At 46.1% G+C, this 18941-nt stretch overlaps 1 protein-coding gene across 1 annotated transcript in view; it reads left to right on the top strand.

The window, feature by feature from the left end:
* The window catches only part of trip4 (thyroid hormone receptor interactor 4), a 114258-nt gene that overhangs the window by 40375 nt on the left and 54942 nt on the right, over positions 1-18941 (top strand). The window contains 1 exon segment of the mRNA XM_038784240.1: positions 3495-3586. Within this exon segment, the coding sequence (XP_038640168.1) occupies positions 3495-3586 (92 nt within the window).

Below are 18941 nucleotides of genomic sequence, written 5' to 3'. Positions count from 1 at the left end.
CCCTCGGTCAGGGGAAGCACTCTACATTTTTTTTTAAGAAGAAAAAAAAAGTACCCAATTATTTTTTCCCCAAATTAAGGGGCAATTTAGGGTGGCCAATTCACCTACCGTGCACATCTTTTTGGGTTGTGGGGGTGAGACCCACTCAGACACTGGGGGAATGTGCAAACTCCACACGGACAGTGACCCGGGGCCGTGATTGACCCCAGGTCCTCGGCACTGTGAGACAGCAGTGCTAACCACTGTGCCACCATGTTGCCCCTAAGGGGAGGTACTCTTGAGTGTAGAGAGTTAGTGTGCACACTTGCAGTTGGGGAGGTTTAAAGAAAGCATATCCATGAAGTCAATTTTGGACCAAATCCAAATGTACCCACAATTGCCAACAGATAATCCCACTGGTAATCCCAGGGGCTGGTTTAGCTCACTGGGCTAAATCGCTGACTTTTCAAGCAGGCCAGCAGCACGGTTCGATTCCCGTACCAGCCTCCCCGAACAGGCACCGGAATGTGACGACTAGGGGCTTTTCACAGTAACTTCATTGAAGCCTACTCGTGTCAATAAGCGATTTTCATTTCATTTCATTTAATTTAATTTCACTCCACCTGGTGAAAAGCCTTCTCCGCATCCAGAGAGAAAATAACTTGAGTGATGATCAAGGCAGTCGGCGAAGTTTAATGTCTCAAAGACTACGTACATTTGAGGATAAATGGTGTCCCTTTACAGTAAAGCCAGTTTTGATCATCCGATGTTATATCAGGAAGACATGGCTCCAAGCAGCACACCAGTACCATAGCTAACTGCTTTACATCTGCGTTTAAAAGCGAGCGAGGTCGGTATGAGCCACATTCTTCAGGGTCCCTGTCTTATTTTGAGAATAAACAAAATGGAATCTTGGAGTCAATCAAGGGGGCAGAGAACCGTGAGGTAATGAGTCATTAAACATATTTAGTAATAAGGGCGCGGGGTTAAGTGTGTTATAAAAGTTATAAAACTTTTATAAAAGTTAATAGAAAGCCATCCGGGCCTGGGGCCTTATCACTTTGCATCAACTTAATGCAGTTTATCTCCTCCAGGCACAAAGGGTTGTCCAAGTCCATGCTCCTGGCCACATCTACAGATGGGATGTCCACGTTATTTAGGAAGTTATCCATTGCCGTACTATCCGACGGAGATTAGTTTTATAGAGGTTACAATAAAAGGAAGCAACGGTCAAATTAATATCGCAGGAGTCAGCAGTAAGATTATTGAAGGATTCATATACCTGGGAGATAACTGAGAAGCAGACTGTTGCCTGAGCTGGTGGGCTAGTAGGTGGCCAGCTTTGTCCCCCTATTCATTAAAAGTCCCCCCTGAACATTGTAACATGCGCTTAGCTTTATTTGTGGAAAGCAAGTCATATTGAATCCGGACCTTTCGCCTGTCTACATCTAACTCGGGGGTGGATGCGATGAAAAATTAACGGTCTGTTTCTAAAATTGAATCCACCAGTTCTTGTTGTTATAATTTTCTTTGTTTGATCATTTCTGCATTGTAAGAAATTACGTTTCCCCGGAGAACCGTCTTGAGAGTCTCCCATAATGAAGATGGGGTGGTGGAATCAGATTTGTTTTAGATAAAAACATCTATACTGGTGGATATAGATTTACAAAAATCTTGTCAGATAGTCTGGTTGTGTCAAATCTCCAAAGGGGCCGCCCTTTAGCTTTGGGCGTAAGAGCCAGATCAAGGGAGTGGGGCGCGTGGTCTGATATAACTCCGGCAGAGCACTCGGCAGGTTTCTTTTTTATAAATGTTTTTGTTGGGATTTTTTTTGAACAAGGTATAATTACTGTTATGTACACAGAATAAGAAACACACACATATATATATATATATATATATATATATATACACACATTTAGAGGAGAAGGGCACACCCCAACATTAAAAAAAATACAATAACATATGAAATGGAATAACATGTGGGGTATTGTGCACCAGCTCGACAGTGGCAGCTCTGTACATCTAGCAAAATTACCCACACCACATAAGTAGGCGACTGCCTGCGCGGGGGGGGGGGGTGGGGGGGGGGGGGGGGGGGGGGTGGGGGGGGGGGGGGGACTGGGGACTGTGGGGCCGGGGAGAAAATCACAGTGTGCGATATTTGGCTGTGCTGTGTGTTGCTGTCGCCCGCCCTTCCCGGACGGGTCTCGCTGCCGTCCCACGCTCGCCTCCCCCTTCTGCCGCTCCTCCCGTCCTCCATCTCCAGTTTCCTCGTTCCCTGCTCCTGGAGACGTCATGCACGTTTTGGCATCCCGTGCCCTCCCTCCGGCTCCCGCTTCCCTGTCTCTTCCCCCCCCCCCCCCCCCCCCCCCCCCCCCAATGGTTCGCCTCCCTCTACCCCCCTTCCCTCCACGGTTTGCCTCCCTCTCCCCAGGTTTAGCTGCGCACGTGGCGGTGGAGTTGACCCTATGCAGTGCCTCGCTCCAGAGTCCCCACCCTATCTCAATCCCCAGGTCCTCCTCCCATTTCTTTCTTGTTGCGTCCAGTACGGTGTCGCCCCTTTCTACCAGTCGGTCATACATGTTGCTACAGCTCCCTTTATCTAGGATGCTTGCCTCGGCAGGTTTAACTGTGGGAGAAGAGCTCTTGGAAAAAAAAATAGTTGATGTGTGAATAAGTGTGCTGGACATGAGAGAAGTAGGAAAAGTCCCTTGGAGGAAGAGCCAAATAACCCGGTCACAAAGGTGGAAAGAGCCTCGGAAATGGTGGAGAGGGCAAAAGTCTTGAGCGATCAGCTTTGCATCAATAACACAGTTTAGATCCCCTCCGAAAATAACATGGTGGGTGTCTAGATTAGGAAGGGAAGATAGAAGTGATGTGATAAATAACTACTGTATAACGTCCACCAGGATCTGAGATTAGATTTAAGGGGGAGAACTATATTCTGTTGTTAATCAAAATGCTGTCCTCCTAGCTCTGCCGTTAAAGCTAGAGTGACACACTTGGCCAACCCATGCTTTACTTACTCTGATGTGATCTCTAACACGTTTCTGGAAGGAACGCAACATCAGTGTTGAGGCTCTTGAGCTGTGAAAGCCCTATGGAATGTTTTACTCAACCATTCCACCCCCGAACATTGCATGTGACTAATTGGACTGAGAGCCCGGTAACACCCTGACCGCATGAACTTTTCGTACGTCTGGGAAGACTTTATAAACGGGTCAGTCAATTGAATGGAAATGAAAGCAAAGCCAAGAGGACCCATTGCATAATGCAGATGGCCAAATACAAAAAAGGCCTTTGATTACTGTCAACGCAGGAAATCCCTCCCACCCCACTCCATCCACAGAACAATCATCCCACTCTCAAATCACTGGAACAAAACCAATGCCCTCGTTCACCCAGAAGACCCACTTGATAAATGGTTGGAAGAGTCTACATTCTTAAATTGGGATTTTTTTTTTTAAATGCCCAAAAATATTTGTGGTAGCTTTTAAACTTTGTAATTTCAGACATCGAATTTCCCAAGGACTACCCAACTGGCTGCCTACTGGGCTGTGTGGATGTGACAGACTGTGTGTCTCAAGAGCAGTACCGTGAACAGGTAAGCACAAGTGTTGCCAATACATAGAATTTACAGTGCAGAAGGAGGCCATTCGGCCCACCGAGTCTGCACCGGCTCTTGGAGCCATGTCCCGCCTGTCAAACAGTATGTGCAGAGAGTGCATATTTTTGGAACGGTTTTCATGATCTCTCACTGGTGCTCCAGTGTAACAGATGCTTTACGTGCATGTCTCTGTTTTTCTTTTACTGATGTGGAGATGCTGGTATTGGACTGGGGTGAGCACAGTAAAGAAGTCTTACAACACCAGGTTAAAGTCCAACAGGTTTGTTTCAAACACTAGCTTTCTGAGCACTGCTCCTTCCTCGGGTGAATGAAGAGGTATGTTACACTTCATTCACCTGAGGAAGGAGCAGTGCTCCGAAAGCAAGTGTTTGAAACAAACCTGTTGGGCTTTAACCTGGTGTAAGACTTCTGACTGTTTCTTTTACTGTGCATCATGTTTTGCGGACATGGTCCTTCTAAGCTGCGAGGGCGCGCAACATGTGCCATCCATTTCATTATTACAACTGCACAAAAGCTGACGGCTAAATGAGGTTTAATGCCACTCTAGCTCATGAACAAAGAACTGGTAGATACCCCACAATGGGCAATTAATGGACGAGTGCCAAGCCGGACTTGATTAAGCAGGTAAAGCTAATAGTCAAATCTCACGGGCGTCAGTTCACCGAGCCAAAGCTATGTCGGCACTTGTCATTTCTGAGGCCTCTGCTCACAGCGCCCTCTTGCTCCCTCACTCGTTTCAACTCTTCTGAGCCCTTGCTCACAATGAGTATTTGGGAGAGGGAAGCAGTGAGCTGGAGGAAGTGGCAACAAGCAGAATGGGAAGCTGAGAGTTAGTGAGTTATTTAGAGAGAGTAAGAGGCTTTTTGGACCAGTTAATACCATTGATCTAATCATTCTGCTGCATTTGGCTTCGTGGAATTATTCAAGGAAGATTGATCCCAAAGATATTTGGCACATTAAAAACACCAGGGCATTTGCAGGAACGTTGTGAAAAGTTTTGGATTACTAGCCCAGACCTCCAAATAATGCAAAGGTTTTTGTGAGGTTATCTCGTGGACAAGTTAAATGGTGAACACTTTCAAATACTATCCCTATCCAAATTTTATCTGGATGCATTGCGACACAGTTACTTTTAAAATGGTCAACTGGTTTATCGCTTCGCAATTCATAAATCTATAATTCATTAATCCAAATAAACTGTAGTTTTTTTAGCTTCCTCAAAAACTAGCTCAACAGCCATTCTCCCTCCTGAATTATCTTTTCACCTCAACGTTCCCAGTTCCCAGATGTAATTTCTCCTTTCAATAAGACACTTGTCTCTCTGACCTTCACTCTCCAGTTCACAAGAGCCACCCTCTCTCTAAATTCAGAGACACTTCCCCTCTGCCTGTTTATGTTTGTTGATGTGAAGAAATTACTGAGCTGTTTTCCTTGCTATTCGTGAAAGTTTTAAGTAAAGAAAACACTCAATGAGCTGAAAAACAGTTGCCTATTCTACGTTTTCTATCAATTTTAAACGGCAGACCTTCTCAACTGTTTCTACTTTTAGCTTATCAAATTGAATCTCGGCTTGAATACCACACTGCAAATTTCCTTCTCTCAAATGATGACCATATAAGCTACAATATAAAAGCTAACAAATGCCGCTCGTGTATGATGGTGTAGTGGTTATGGCCCTGAACTTAAAATCTAGAGGTTGAGTTGAAATGGCATTTTAGTAAATTTAAAATTGACTTAATTAATTCTGGTAATCTGTGGACAAGCATGTACTAATAATAATAATAATAACTTATTGTTACAAGTAGGCTTCAATGAAGTTACTGTGAAAAGCCCCTAGTCACCACATTCTGGCGCCTGTTCGGGGAGGCCAGTACGGGAATTAAACCCGCGCTGCTGGCCTTGTTCGGCATTACAAGCCAGCTGTTTAGCCCACTGTGCTAAACCAGCCCCGATACCATGTCATTACCTGGGAATGGTAATTTTTCTTCTTCCTTACCTATGGTAACTTGGGAACATCAACCCACCCACACACACACGGTATATGGTTGGTTCTTTCTACTGGTGGCACACATTCACACATTGCCTTGATATGATTTTTAAAAATTTATTACTTTTTCTGAGTTACAAAGCCAGGGCTAAGAGTGTGGTCAGGGGCGAACCCCTAATCCAACTCCTTGCCTGCTCCAAAAACTAATTCAAATTCATATTGAATCCAATTCATGGTCCCCACAAGAGAGACACCAGGTCTGAACCAAAAGGCCAAGAAGCGATACCTTGATATGATTACACATGGCTGGAAAATATTAGAGGGAGCATTGTTTTGCGGCAATTGTATCACTTCGCTTTTCTTCCTTCCTGTCTTGAAGTTGGACCCCCGCTCTGAGATAATGTTCTCCTTGCACCTGCAGTCTTCTCTAGTAGTTTCCCTAAGCGCCATTTTAAGTGAGTGAGCCCTGTTAACATACCAGTGGAGTGCAGGAGAGAGTACGGATGGTGAGGGGAACAAGGTGCCCTGTTGATGTTTGTACGTTTGCCTGGTAGGTCCCAGAATGCTGGAACCAGCAGTTTTTTACATATTGTTTTTTTAAAATTCTTTTAGTCAAATTTCTTTTCCTGAACCTTTGCAAATTCCTTCTTAACTTGCAAAATTCAGCCATGACAAAGTGCTAACTGGCAGGACGTTGCTGTTCAGGATTGTGCTTCTGCCAGGATTTCTGTGGAATGTACGTAAGTTGTTGCAGCAATGACTACAATTCAGATGTACTTCACTGGCTGAAAAGTGCTCTGGGACATCCCAAAGTTGTACAAGGCATTTTATAAATACAATTTTTCTATCAATACTCAGCCCAGTTTATTTATTCTTGTGGAAACTAACCAGCACGCAACAGTGTAAAGTTTGGTGTAAGGTTGATTACAACTCCTTGAATATGACGAATTAAGTAATGTCCAAATGATTATTGCGATAGTTTGCAGCCTTTAAAATACTGGATTGACCATAGACAGAATTCTAATCTTCATAAACAAGAATGGTTGAGGAATGGATGAAGGGCTGGTAGCCTCGTGACTCATCTCGTTACCCGGGCGAAAACAGCAACTTGCATTTGTATAGTGACTTCAATGGAATAAAAGCTTGTTTAAGACTTGCATTACCACTCTGGTACGGCTCACTCAAGCAACCATCCAAATCGATGCAAACAGCTGGGGCACAGGCAAACGTAATGGTGAACATGTGAGGGAGCGAAGTAAGTGAGAATCAAGATCCAATATTGAAATTTTCTTCATCACGGAATGTTGTATGTATTTGAATGTCAGCCGTGACTCAGCATTTGCATTCTCATCTCTGACTCAAAGGCAAGGCTTCGAACCCTGCAGTGGAGCTGTGAGCAAATAAGTTAGACTGACACTTCTGTACAGCACTGTGCATGTGCCAGCGTTTGGATAAGATCTGGAGTTCCAGGGTTTTGACCCGGTGACAATAAAGGAATGGCGGTATATTTCCAAGTCAAAATGGTATGTGGTGGTGTTCCCATGACCTTCGAGGTGGGAGAGGTCACAGGCTTGGAAGGTGCTGTCGAAGAAGGCTCAGTGAGGTGCTGCAGTGCATCTTGTAGATGGTGCGCACGGCTGTAATTGTGTGTCGGACGTGGAGGGAGTGGAGGATGGGGTGTCAGTCAGGCGGGCAAGTCCTGGGTGGTGTTGAGCTTCTGAGTGTTGTTCAGAGTGCGCTCATCGGGCAAATGGAATCACATTTCTGACGTGTTCCTTGTAGGTAGTGGGCAGGTTTTGGGGAGTCAGGAGGTGAAGTTACTCACCTCTGGATTCCCAATCTCTTATCTGCTCTTGTAGCCACAATATTAATATAGTTATTCCAGTTCAGTTCCTGGTCAACGGTAACCCCCCCCAGGATGTTGATCGTGAGGGATTCAGCGAAGGTAATACCATTGAATTACCTTCAATAGGGTGATGTTTGGATTCTGACTTGTTGGAAACGGTCATTGCCTGGCACTTGTGTGGCATGAATGTTACTTGCTATTTATCTGCCAAAGCCTGAATGTTATCCAGGTCTTGTTGCATATGGGCATGGACTGCTTCAATATCTGAGGAGTCACAAATGGTGCTACACATTGTGTAATCAGCAGTGAACGTCCCCACCTCTGACCTTATGATGCAAATAACGTTATTGATGATGTAGCTGGAGATAGTTAGACCTAGAACACTACACTGAAGAACTCCTGCAGTGATGTCCTGGGACTGACCTCCAGCAACCTTAACCATCTTCTTTTGTGCGAGGTATGACTCCAACCAGGAGAGAGTTTCCTCTTGATTCTAATTGACTCCAGTTTTGCTAGTATTTCTTGATGCCCCACACGGTCAAATGCTGGTTTGATGTCCAGGTCCGTCACTTTCACCTTCGCACTGGAGTTGAGCTCTTTTTTTTTTTTGTCCATTTTTGAACTAAAACTTTAATGAGGTCAGGAACTAAGTGAGTTAGGCAGAACCCAAACTGAGCGTCAGTGAACAGGTTATTGCTGAGTAAGTGTCACTCGATAGCCCTGTCGACAACTTGTTCCGTCACTTTGCTGATCATCAAGAGTGGACTGATGGGGCGGTAATTGGTTGGGTTGGATTTTTCCTGCTTTTTGTGGACAGGACATAACCTGGGCAGGTTTCCACATTGCCGAGTAGACACCATTATTGTCACCGTACTGGAACAGGTTGGCTCAGGACGCAGCTAATCCTGGAGCGCCGTACAGAGCCTTCATCTGTTTTTTGATATTGTATGGAGTGAATTGAATTGGCTGAAGATTGACATCTTGAGATGTTGGGGCCTCAGGAGGAAGCTGAGATAGATCATCCACTCCGCACTTCTGCCTTCAGGTTGTTGCAAGTGCATCAGCCTTGTCTTTTGCTGATGTGCTGGGTTCCCCCGTTATTGAGGATGGGGTATTCGTGGAGCCGCCTACTCCAGTTAGTTATTTCACTGCCCACCACCATTTGCGACTGGATGTGTCTGGACTGCACACCTTAAATCTGATCAGCTAGTTGTGAGATTGCTTCGCGCTGCCTATCACTTGCTGCTTTCACTGTTTAGCACACAAATAGTCCTGTGTTGTGGCTTCATCTGACTTCCACCTCATTTTTAGGTGTGCCTGGTATCGCTCCTGACATGCCCTCCTGCACTCTTTATTGAACCGGTGTTGGCCCCCCAGTTTGATGGTAATGGTAGAGTGGGGGATACGCTGGGCCACGAGGTTACAGATTGTGGTTGTATGTAATTTTTTTGCTGCTGATGGTCCGAGCGCCTCATGGGTGCCCAGTGTTGAGTTGTTGGAACGGTTTGAAATCTGTCCCATTTATCGTGATGGTGGTGCCACACAACACGATGTGTGTGAAATGATGTAGGAGATCTAGATCTGCAATGGAAGCAACAATCCCCTCAACAGCAATCCTTCCAACTTCCATAAGTCAGTGGTTGAGCTAATGCTGAATAGTGGACAGTTTGTACTGCAGACGACTGCTCCTAAGAAAGAGGGTTGGGACTGCCCAGCTTCCTTTAATTTGGGAGTACCATTGCTTCAGAGAGATGTTTAATTTTATCATTCTGCTTCTCTGGCCTGAAACTGAAATGAAATCCTCAAATTGTAACGTTGAAAAATGCCCCTTGGCAACGTTAGAAAGGATCACCATAAGCTTAGTCAAAGCATTGCTGGAAAGGAGGAGTGAGACGTTTTGGGAGGGATTACCAGAATGTATAGTCTGGACAGCTGAAGGTATGTTTGGAAACGGCATAGCTAAGGGAAGGGGTTGCATAAAAGAGGTCAGAACTGGGGGAACAGAGCTCGCGGGGAGGGGGGATATATAACCAGAAGAGAATCCAGTGGGGGGAGAATGCCATGAGGGGATTTAAACATGAGAATAAGAAAATTAAATTGGATGAATTGAGACATCCAGGGCTAATTTAGACAAGCAAGGACCGCAGTAATGAGTGAGCAAGATCTGGGTGGGAGAGCTTTGAACGAGCTGAAATTCCTGGAAGATGTGAGACCAGCCAGGAAAATAATTAGACTCGTCAAGTGTGAAGATGACCACGGTGTGGATGAGGGGCTACGCAACAGCTGGATGATGTGGAAGCCGGTTCCCTTTGTGAAGATGGGTATATCGGGTTGGAAACCCCGTTTGGGGAACAAAAGTTTGCAGAGATTGTGATAGAGGCAATCGCCAGGAGGAGGTTACTTGGGAGCTGTTAGCAGCTGGAGAGAAGATGAGGAGAATTAATACACCACAGTCAGGGCAGCACGGTGGCACAGTGGTTAGCATTGCTGCCTCACGGCGCCGAGGTCCCAGGTTCGATCCCGGCTCTGGGTCACTGTCCGTGTGGAGTTTGCACATTCTCCCCGTGTTTGCGTGGGTTTCGCCCCCACAACCCAAAGATGTGCAGGGTAGGTGGATTGAACACGCTAAGTGGCGACATTTCATTCTGGGATATGGTCACGGAGGCGGCAGCTGCCCTCATGACCATTCTTCGTACCTGATCCTGTGCTGGTGAGAGAAATTCAGCAGAAAGCCATCAGAGGCAGCCCCAGCCTCTCCTCTCTCAAACTCGTTTTTACTTCCGACCGTGTTCTGTGGATAGGCTGAAGAGCGAAGAACTTTGGTTTAAGGTTTGACCCAAAGGCAATAATAGCTCCTCCACAAGCTCCTTTTATTGACACTAATCGCCAGGCAAGGATTGCTGAGTCATCCAGCTTGGTGCCCATGTTCTGAGCAACGATGGGATAAAATGGTACCTGAATTGTCACTGGAAGCGTTCAATTCTTGCATCTAAAATCTCTTGTCTGATGCACTCAACTGGTCTACCTGCAGAAAGTGTTTGATGTGTCTCGAAATTTGCAGAGATCGTTTTCAGCTTGGACAGTAATGGAGTGGTATTAAGAAATACAAACCCATGAATTGGGAATTATAATTCGGGGAAAACTCTTGCCTCAGTGGGTTAGACGTTCTTTCACGGTAACCGTGCATCGTTCTGCCGCTGGAGTGATGCCGTTATCAGGGGGGGGGGATGACTGGAAACACTCCTGCTTTGAACTGAGATCATCACGCCTTGGGATGAAGTTATGTCGCGTTTGTTCTTGCTTTCATGGTGTGTCCTGCCGTTTCCAATTTGTTGCATGAAAGAGCAACCCCCTTTTCAGGACCTTGCCTAATATCAATAAATTGCTTTATATTGTATTATTCTGGAGTTGTCTTTTCCCTCCTGCAGACATCCTTTATCAGCCAGTAGGGGGTGCTCACAACTTGCTGCCTAATGATTGCGCTGCCTCATTCATATTAACAATTGCAATGATGAAACTACATATTGCGGTTAACCCTCCGAACCAAAGATTTGTCAATTCAGTGGATACAAGAAGCTCGTATTTGTAAATGCTGAAGCAAGCCACATTTATCTACATGTTAAAGGAAATGCAACATTCTTCAGTACCTGGAAAGGTTTGTTTTCTGTAGCTTCTGTTTGGCCCTATTTTTGGCTTTGTTGCCACCAATTCATCACCGCCATGATGTTTGGCCCCCCAACCCCGCGTGTCAAATGCCTATCCGTGCTCCCTGAGCTTACTCATCACCGCCGTGCCGCCCCCCCCCCCCCCCCCCCCCCCCCCCACACACACACACACACACACACACACACACGCACGCAGTCAAATGCTTGTCAGTGCAGTGCCCCCTGGACTTGGGGATGAAGCTTGGCTTTTCTGGATGAGTTTATATGATTCACTGCTGGTACCGATTAGCCATGTTATAATAGGATAACCGAGCAAACCCAAGGAGGTGAATAGCCCAACTCTTCCCGGAATAACGCAGTATGTGTAGGTCTAACCAGCTACACTGGGAGAATTGCAATAAAGCACACAAGTGCCATGGGCAGCATGGTAGCACAAGTGATTAGCACTGTTGCTTCACAGCGTCAGGGACCCAGGTTCGATTCCCGGCTTGGGTCACTGTCTGTGCGGAGTCTGCACGTTCTCCCCGTGTCTGCGTGGGTATCCTCCGGGTGCTCCGGTTTCCTCCCACAAGTCCCGAAAGACATGCTTGTTAGGTGAATTGGACATTCTGAATTCTCCCTCAGTGTATCCGAACAATAGTACAGATTATTACTAGAAGACGTGACTGGCCGCAGCTGATTTGTTGTGACAAAGCTTGTGACCTACTGGATCCAAATGTTATTTTCCGAACATTTAAATTGCAATCTTGGAGTTACTCCAAGATTTTTTTTTTACATCCTGCCTGTGTTTTCTATGCTTCACGGATGGTAGTGAGATGGGAGACACTGTGTTCTTTTACCAGGTTGCCTGTCCTGAGCATGTGTTGGTGAATGCCTGGTCTCTGCAATCGGTCAATCATTGACCGAATGATGCGCTCTGCCTCAGTGCAACCTACGTGAGATCTGCATTTTGTCATGGTGTTTGGGCTGAACCAGTGACCCGGCATTGACTGGGGACTGTGCTCTGCTGCCCAGGCACTGCTCAATACCCTCGGTCGCTGCACTGATTCCATAATCTCTGCCAGAAGTGACTTTGCTGGCACTAACTATCTGAATGATGCCTGGGGAGAAATGTCAGCTTGTTTCTTGTCCCTGTGATTTGCGATTTCTTTTTTAAATTGGGGTTGAAATTGGAATATGCAGTTAGTTATGACCCAGTTCTACGGGATGTGGAATTAAAATATGTTCACCAGTGAAAGTAAAAAACAAAGTCAGGAGTGTGATGTTGCTAACAATATAATTTTTTTAAAATATATTTTTTATTCTCCTTTTTCACATTTTCTCCCAAATTTACACCCACCAACAATAATCAATGACAAATATGTCAATCCCCATATCAATAACAACGATCCCATCCTTCCACCAAACCCCAAACATTAGCCCGCATGTTCACACAAACAAATGACAACAAGGAATTGGGTTCACCCATAATCACCATTAACGCACACAGCCCGCCCCCAACTAATGTTCGATGTTATCCAGTTATTGAAAGTGCATAATGAATAATGCCCATGAATTGTAGAACCCCTCCATCTCCATCCATCCCCTCAGTTCAAACTTGACCTTCTCGAGAGTCAAGAATTCCAACTGGTCCTCTCCCGCTACACCAGGGCACAGGGTGGAGAGGCTGCTCTCCAACCTATCAGGATCCACCTTCGGGCGATCAACGAGGCGAAGGCTACAACATCTGCCTCCGGAGCCGTTTCCAACCCCGGCTGGTCCGACACCCCGAATATGGCCACCTGGGGGCCTAGGTCCAGTTTCACGTGCACCACTTTAGAAATGACCCTAAACACCTCCTTCCAGTAATCCTCCAGCTTTGGACAGAACCAAAACATATGAACGTGATTAGCCCCACCCGCAACGTTCACACACATCTTCTACTCCTGCAAAGAATCGGCTCATCCTCGCCCTCGTGAGGTATGCTCTGTGTACCACCTTCAGCTGTATCAGCCCCAACCTCGCGCATGAGCTAGAGGCATTCACTCTCCCAGAGCACCTCACACCAGAACCCCACCTCCATATCCTCTCCCAACTCTTCCTTCCACTTTGCTTTGATCCCTTCCAGTGGTGCCTTCTCCTCTTCCAAAATAGCTCCGTAAACCTACGACACTACCCCCTTCTCCAGTCCCCCTGTCGTCAGCACCTCCTCCAGCAATGTGGAGGCCGGCTCCACCGGGAAGCTCTTTCTGGCAAAATCTCAAACCTGCATGTGTCTAAACATTTCCCCATGCTCCAGCCCATACTTCGCTTCCAGCTCCTTCAATCCTGCAAACCGACCCCTAAGAAACAAATCATTTAGTGTCTTAATCCCCTTCTCCCATTTCTGAAAATTTCCATCCCACTTCCCTGGTTCTAATCTGTGGTTGCCCCAAATCGGCATTTCCCTTGACCCTGCCCCCAACCTGAAGTGTTGGCGAAACTGCCTCCAAATTCTCAATGAAGCTATTATTACCGGACTCCCTGAGTATTTCCCCGGGGCCATCGGGAGCGGGGCTGTTGCTTTTAATCCCGACCCCCTGCACAAACTCTCCTCCATTCTGACCCACTGGGAGTTGACCCCTCTGACCAAGCTCCGCACCTTCTCCACATTCGCCACCCAGTAGTAGTACATCAGATTCGGAAGACCCAAGCCTGCCTTTCCCTCTGTAGCAGCACCTTTCTAACTCTGGCCACCTTCCCTCCCCATATGAACAAAGTAATCCTTCCCTCAATCTCGCTGAAAAAAGCATTTGGCAGAAAAATCGGCAGGCATTGCAAAATAAACAGAAATTGCGGCAACACGTTCATTTTAACTGCCTGTACCCGACCCGCCATGACAGAGGGCGACCATCCCACCTTGCCAGATCAGCTTTCACTCCCCCCCCCCCCCCCCCCCCCCCCCCCCCCCCCTCCCCCCACCTAACTAGAGATGTTGTACCTGCGAAGCCTCCCCCACTGCCGGGCAACCTGCACCCCCAGGTACCTAAAGTGAGCCCCTGCCCTACGGAATGGCAGCCCCCCTGCCCCCACCCCACGGCCGAGACACCACAAAATACTCACTCTTGTCTAGTTTTAGTTTTATAATGTAAAAGGACGATTTGACATGCAGCTGAGACCTGATGAGCGGGTGTGAGGGCAAGCATGATTCACAAAGTCTTGTGTGGCAGGAAGAGCTATAAAAAAGCAAAGATAGAATGTCTCTTTTCTTTCTTGGGTTGGAAATTGAAGCAGCTGATAAATAGATGTACTTGTAACACCAGCTGGTTACTTTTAGCTTTTCACATTTGCAAAACTATGTTGGCAGCGAAGGGAATAGATGTCAGGTTAGTGAAAGATTTGGATGGATGGTGAGTCACATTGTTTTGGGGGCTTGGGGTGTATTTGGGCAAGACAATCTGGTGCTTCTCGCTCTGTTTAACTTGTTCTATTGACAGGTGGCAACAGATAAAATTGACATCATCGCTGATTCAGTAATCGGGCAGTTGTTTTCGATCCTAGTGTGTCACCCACCTCTCGGAGCAGATTGCTGCGGTCTGTGTAATTGCACAAAGCCGGTTTGCTTTGCAGGCTCAATCGGAACGTGTGAATCTCAGCATTTCCTGCCTACAGCTGTTGTTAACCGGTTAGAGACTAAAGTAGAAAACCACGTTCTCCGATCTTCACTGCAGAATGAAGCTGACTGTTACGTTGGCTGCCTGGAATCAGTTCACAATAAGAATTGCGCCGTGATGTTTGCAAGCTATGAAATACTTTGTTGCACTCTACATTTTCTAACAGGACTGGAATTTGGGTAGAAACACTAAGAGCTGATCATTAACTACTTCATTCATGGTTTTGAAAAAGACTAATTTTGAATTAAAGCCTTTAATTAAAGATGACACCAAAAAATGTAGCTTTTATTGAAAAGTGGGTGCTTTTTAATAAATAAATGGGCCATTTTGAATTTTACCACTGGGACATCGAGTAAAAGGTGAATGTACTCGAGACCAACCAATGTTTCAAACTTGGGATTCTCTGTACAATTTTCACCACTACTTCATGGAAAGGACAGTAAAAGCATAGAGGCCGTGCAATGTAGATTCACCTGGATGATGACTTTATTTATTGGCAAGAGAGTGGAGATACAAGGGCTATTCTCCAATAGGCAGAGTAAGCTAAGAAATCCTTGAGGCAAGTGTTTTTAAATTTTCTAAGACTCTAGTGAGGATTTAGGAGGCGAGCATGACCAAGTGCAGCTCCAGCAGCACTCCAGAATCCCAATGCCATCCAGGATAAAGCAGCCAGTTTGATTGACGCCCGATCCACCATCTGAAACATTTGTACCATTGACAAAATGCACTGAGTAACTCCTTTGACGGGCCTCACGGTAGCATGGTGGTTAGCATCAATGCTTCACAGCTCCAGGGTCCCAGGTTCGATTCCCGGCTGGGTCACTGTCTGTGTGGAGTCTGCACGTCCTCCCCGTGTGTGCGTGGGTTTCCTCCGGGTGCTCCGGTTTCCTCCCACAGTCCAAAGATGTGCGGGTTAGGTGGATTGGCCATGCTAAATTGCCCGTACAGGGTTACGGGTATACGGGTTACGTGGGTTTAAGTAGGGTGATCATTGCTCGGCACAACATCGAGGGCCGAAGGGCCTGTTCTGTGCTGTACTGTTCTATGAAGGGCCGCGAAGCATGGGAACGCTCCCACCAAGTCGCACCCCATCGTGACTTGGAAATACATCACCGTTCTGCCGCGGAGTCAAAATCCTGACGTTCTCTTCCTAACACTTGTGTGGCCGTATTTACACCACGTGGACTGCGCCGGCTCATTACCACCGTCTCGAGGGCAATTAGGAATGGGCAATGAATGCTAGCCTTACCAGCGATATCCATGACTGAATTAACAGGGCATGATGTAACGGCATCAATTATAAAATTTTCGGAGAGATTAGAAGAATTTGGAATCTCTGTGATATCCAAATTAGCAATGCAGTTAAGAAGTCCACAGATTTGCCTGCATCATGGTCAACCCGTATCCTTTAATCAAAGCAAAAGCAAATTTCCTGGTCATGTCCCATTGGTATACGTGTGTGGGGCCTTGTGTGCAGATTTGCTGCTGTATTTTTCTGTGTTACAACGATGACTTCACTCTGAAAGTACTTTGTTGCCTGGGAGGTTTTTTGATTCTTCATAAGGGTGTGATTGGCGGCTGTGGTTTCGGCTGACAAGGCCCGAGGCTTTGGAATTCCCTCCATAAACCCCTCCACCTCTGCCCCTCCTCCATGAAGACATCAAACTCGCATCTTTCCCCAAGCCTGAGGTCACTCGGTGTCAGATTTAGCTAACTCCTATGAAGTGCCTTGGAATGTGTTAAAGGTGCTCTATAAATACAAGTTGGTGTTATCACAGAATTCCTACAGAAGTTGGCCATTCGGCCCATCCTAGTCTGCATCAACCCTTCAAAAGACTACCCTACCTAGGCCCAATCCCTGCCCTATTCTTACAACCCCACCCGAAGGGACAATTTAGCATGACCAAACCACCTAACCTGCACATCTTTGGACTGTGGGAGGAGACCAGAGCACCCGGAGGAAACCCATGGAGGCACGGGCAGAATGTGCAAACTCCACACAGACGGTCACCCGAAGTCGGAATCAAACCCGTGATGCAGCAGTGCATCTATCCAAAGAGCAGCCTAACTAAGGTTCTATAAATCTGCAACATGACTTGCTATTTTTTTAACTCAATGACCTGTCTGAAGAAGGCAAGCATGCTGTGTACCTTCTTGACAACCTTCTCCACCTGCGTCGTAACCACTTTCAGTGGCCTGTATACCTGTACACGCAGAACCCTCTGCCTATCAATACTCTTGAGTGTTCTGCCATTTTCTGCCTATTTCCCATCTCTCTTAGACTTTCCAAATTACGTCACACCTCTCTGGATTAAACTCAATTTGCCATCTGTCTGCCCACGTCTCCAATTGAGCTATATCCAGCTGAATCATCTGACGGTCCTCATTGCTATCCACAATTCCACCAGACTTTGCGTTGTCCACAAATGTACCAATCAAACCAGTTACATTTTCTTCAAAATGTAACATGACGGCAGCACGGTAGCAGAATGTGCAGACTCCACACAGACGGTCACCCGAGGTTGGAATCAAACCCGTGATGCAGCAGTGCTAACCATTGTGCCGCCGTGTTGTTGATTGAACTTCCAGAAAGATTCTGCAAGATTATCAGAAACGTATTCCTTGGAGCAATTAATCATTACAGTTTTGTAATCATACGAATAATTGAGTACTCAATTATTTTTTTCCAATTAAGGGGCAATTTAGCGTGGCCAATCCACCTACCCTGCACATCTTTGGGCTGTGGGGGTGAGACCCACGCTGACACTGGGTTAATCATACAGTTTCATTGAGAAATTTCAGATTCAATCTTTCTAGATTGTAACTTTATTACATGAATTTATCATTTGAAGATAGTGGGAATGGTCACAGCTAAAGAAAAGACTTTCCCTGAAAGCCATTCTCTGCACGCACACACGGGGAGATAAATTGAGTGGTGATGGGAGATCTAATTTCTTGAGTGGTACAGTCGTGCTATGAAGAAATAGAAAATTCTGACAAATGATGTCCCAATGTGAAAGGCAACAATAAATGATTTAAGTGACAGGCTTGAAATATTATCTGCCAGTCATCTCCCTAGTTGACAATGTCGAGGAGGGGTAAATGATGGAGCCCTGCTTTGTTATCTGTGATGTGAACTGCTACTACATTCCTGAAGCAGAGCTATTTGAAGTGTGCAACTTCAATTAATTTGTTAATTCTTGCTAGACCTAAATTGCCTCGGATAAAAGTACGCATTCTTGGGTGAAGACACCTCATTTGTGCAGCTTTGCACTTGTGGAGAACTTCAGAAGACTTAAATTGCCTTGTGTGCAATCACCCTCTCGCAACTCTGTACAGGCAAGCTGTGTTGTAGGTCTCTTTCAAGTGGTTTCCGTCTTGCTTCCGCGACCTGGTAAATGAGGGGAGGCTCCTCAGGAATGTTTCAAGAAATTAATTATGTGGTTATAAGTATGCAGACACGCTGGCAGCAAATAGTCTCCTCTCTGTGGTGTGCGATGTGTAATTTACTGGGTGTTATTGATGGAACGTTTGAAAAGGCTGCAGAATGTATGGAGAACAGCTTGGTTGAGAGAAATCTGTAATGATGCTCTGGACGTTATATAAGAGGAGAGCCAAGAGATAATGGGACTGTTGTACATTGCTGGATGCTTGCAAGTGTAGATTGTACAAAAATATTTAGCTTGATTTTTTTTGTTAAGCTTCCAGCTTCTCTCAATCCAGTTTCTGTCCTTTCACTTTCATTCCCTATTTATAGAAGTATGCCCATGAATGGAATGGTGAATAAGACAAATTATCCAAATATTCATTGCCTTGTAAGTCAAACTTGTTCCCTGGAAGTCGTGTCTGTTAAACTCCAGACAGCCACTTGGTGAAGGAGGAGATCAGAAGATTTGTAAACAAAGTGAAACATTACAAGTGTAACCTGACACTACCCCCCCCCCCCCCCCCCCCCCCCCCCCCCAACCAAAACCAGTGCCAATAAATGTGCTCAGTCAGTCAATCATCAAATGAATGGCCCCCATTTGTACCCTCAACATCCTGAGAGTTACCAGAAGTTGAACTGGGCTAGCCATATAAGTACTGTGGCTATAAGAGCAGGTCAGAGGTAGCACTGTGGGTAGCACAATCGCTTCACAGCTCCAGGGTCCGAGGTTCGATTCCGGCTTGGGTCACTGTCTGTGCGGAGCCTGCACATCCT

This window comes from Scyliorhinus canicula, chromosome 24, assembly GCF_902713615.1.
Source record: "Scyliorhinus canicula chromosome 24, sScyCan1.1, whole genome shotgun sequence".
In the NCBI taxonomy this organism is placed as follows: Eukaryota; Metazoa; Chordata; class Chondrichthyes; order Carcharhiniformes; family Scyliorhinidae; genus Scyliorhinus; species Scyliorhinus canicula.
The sequence above is the reverse complement of the archived record's forward strand: the minus strand, read 5'-3'. Positions and strand labels throughout refer to the sequence as shown.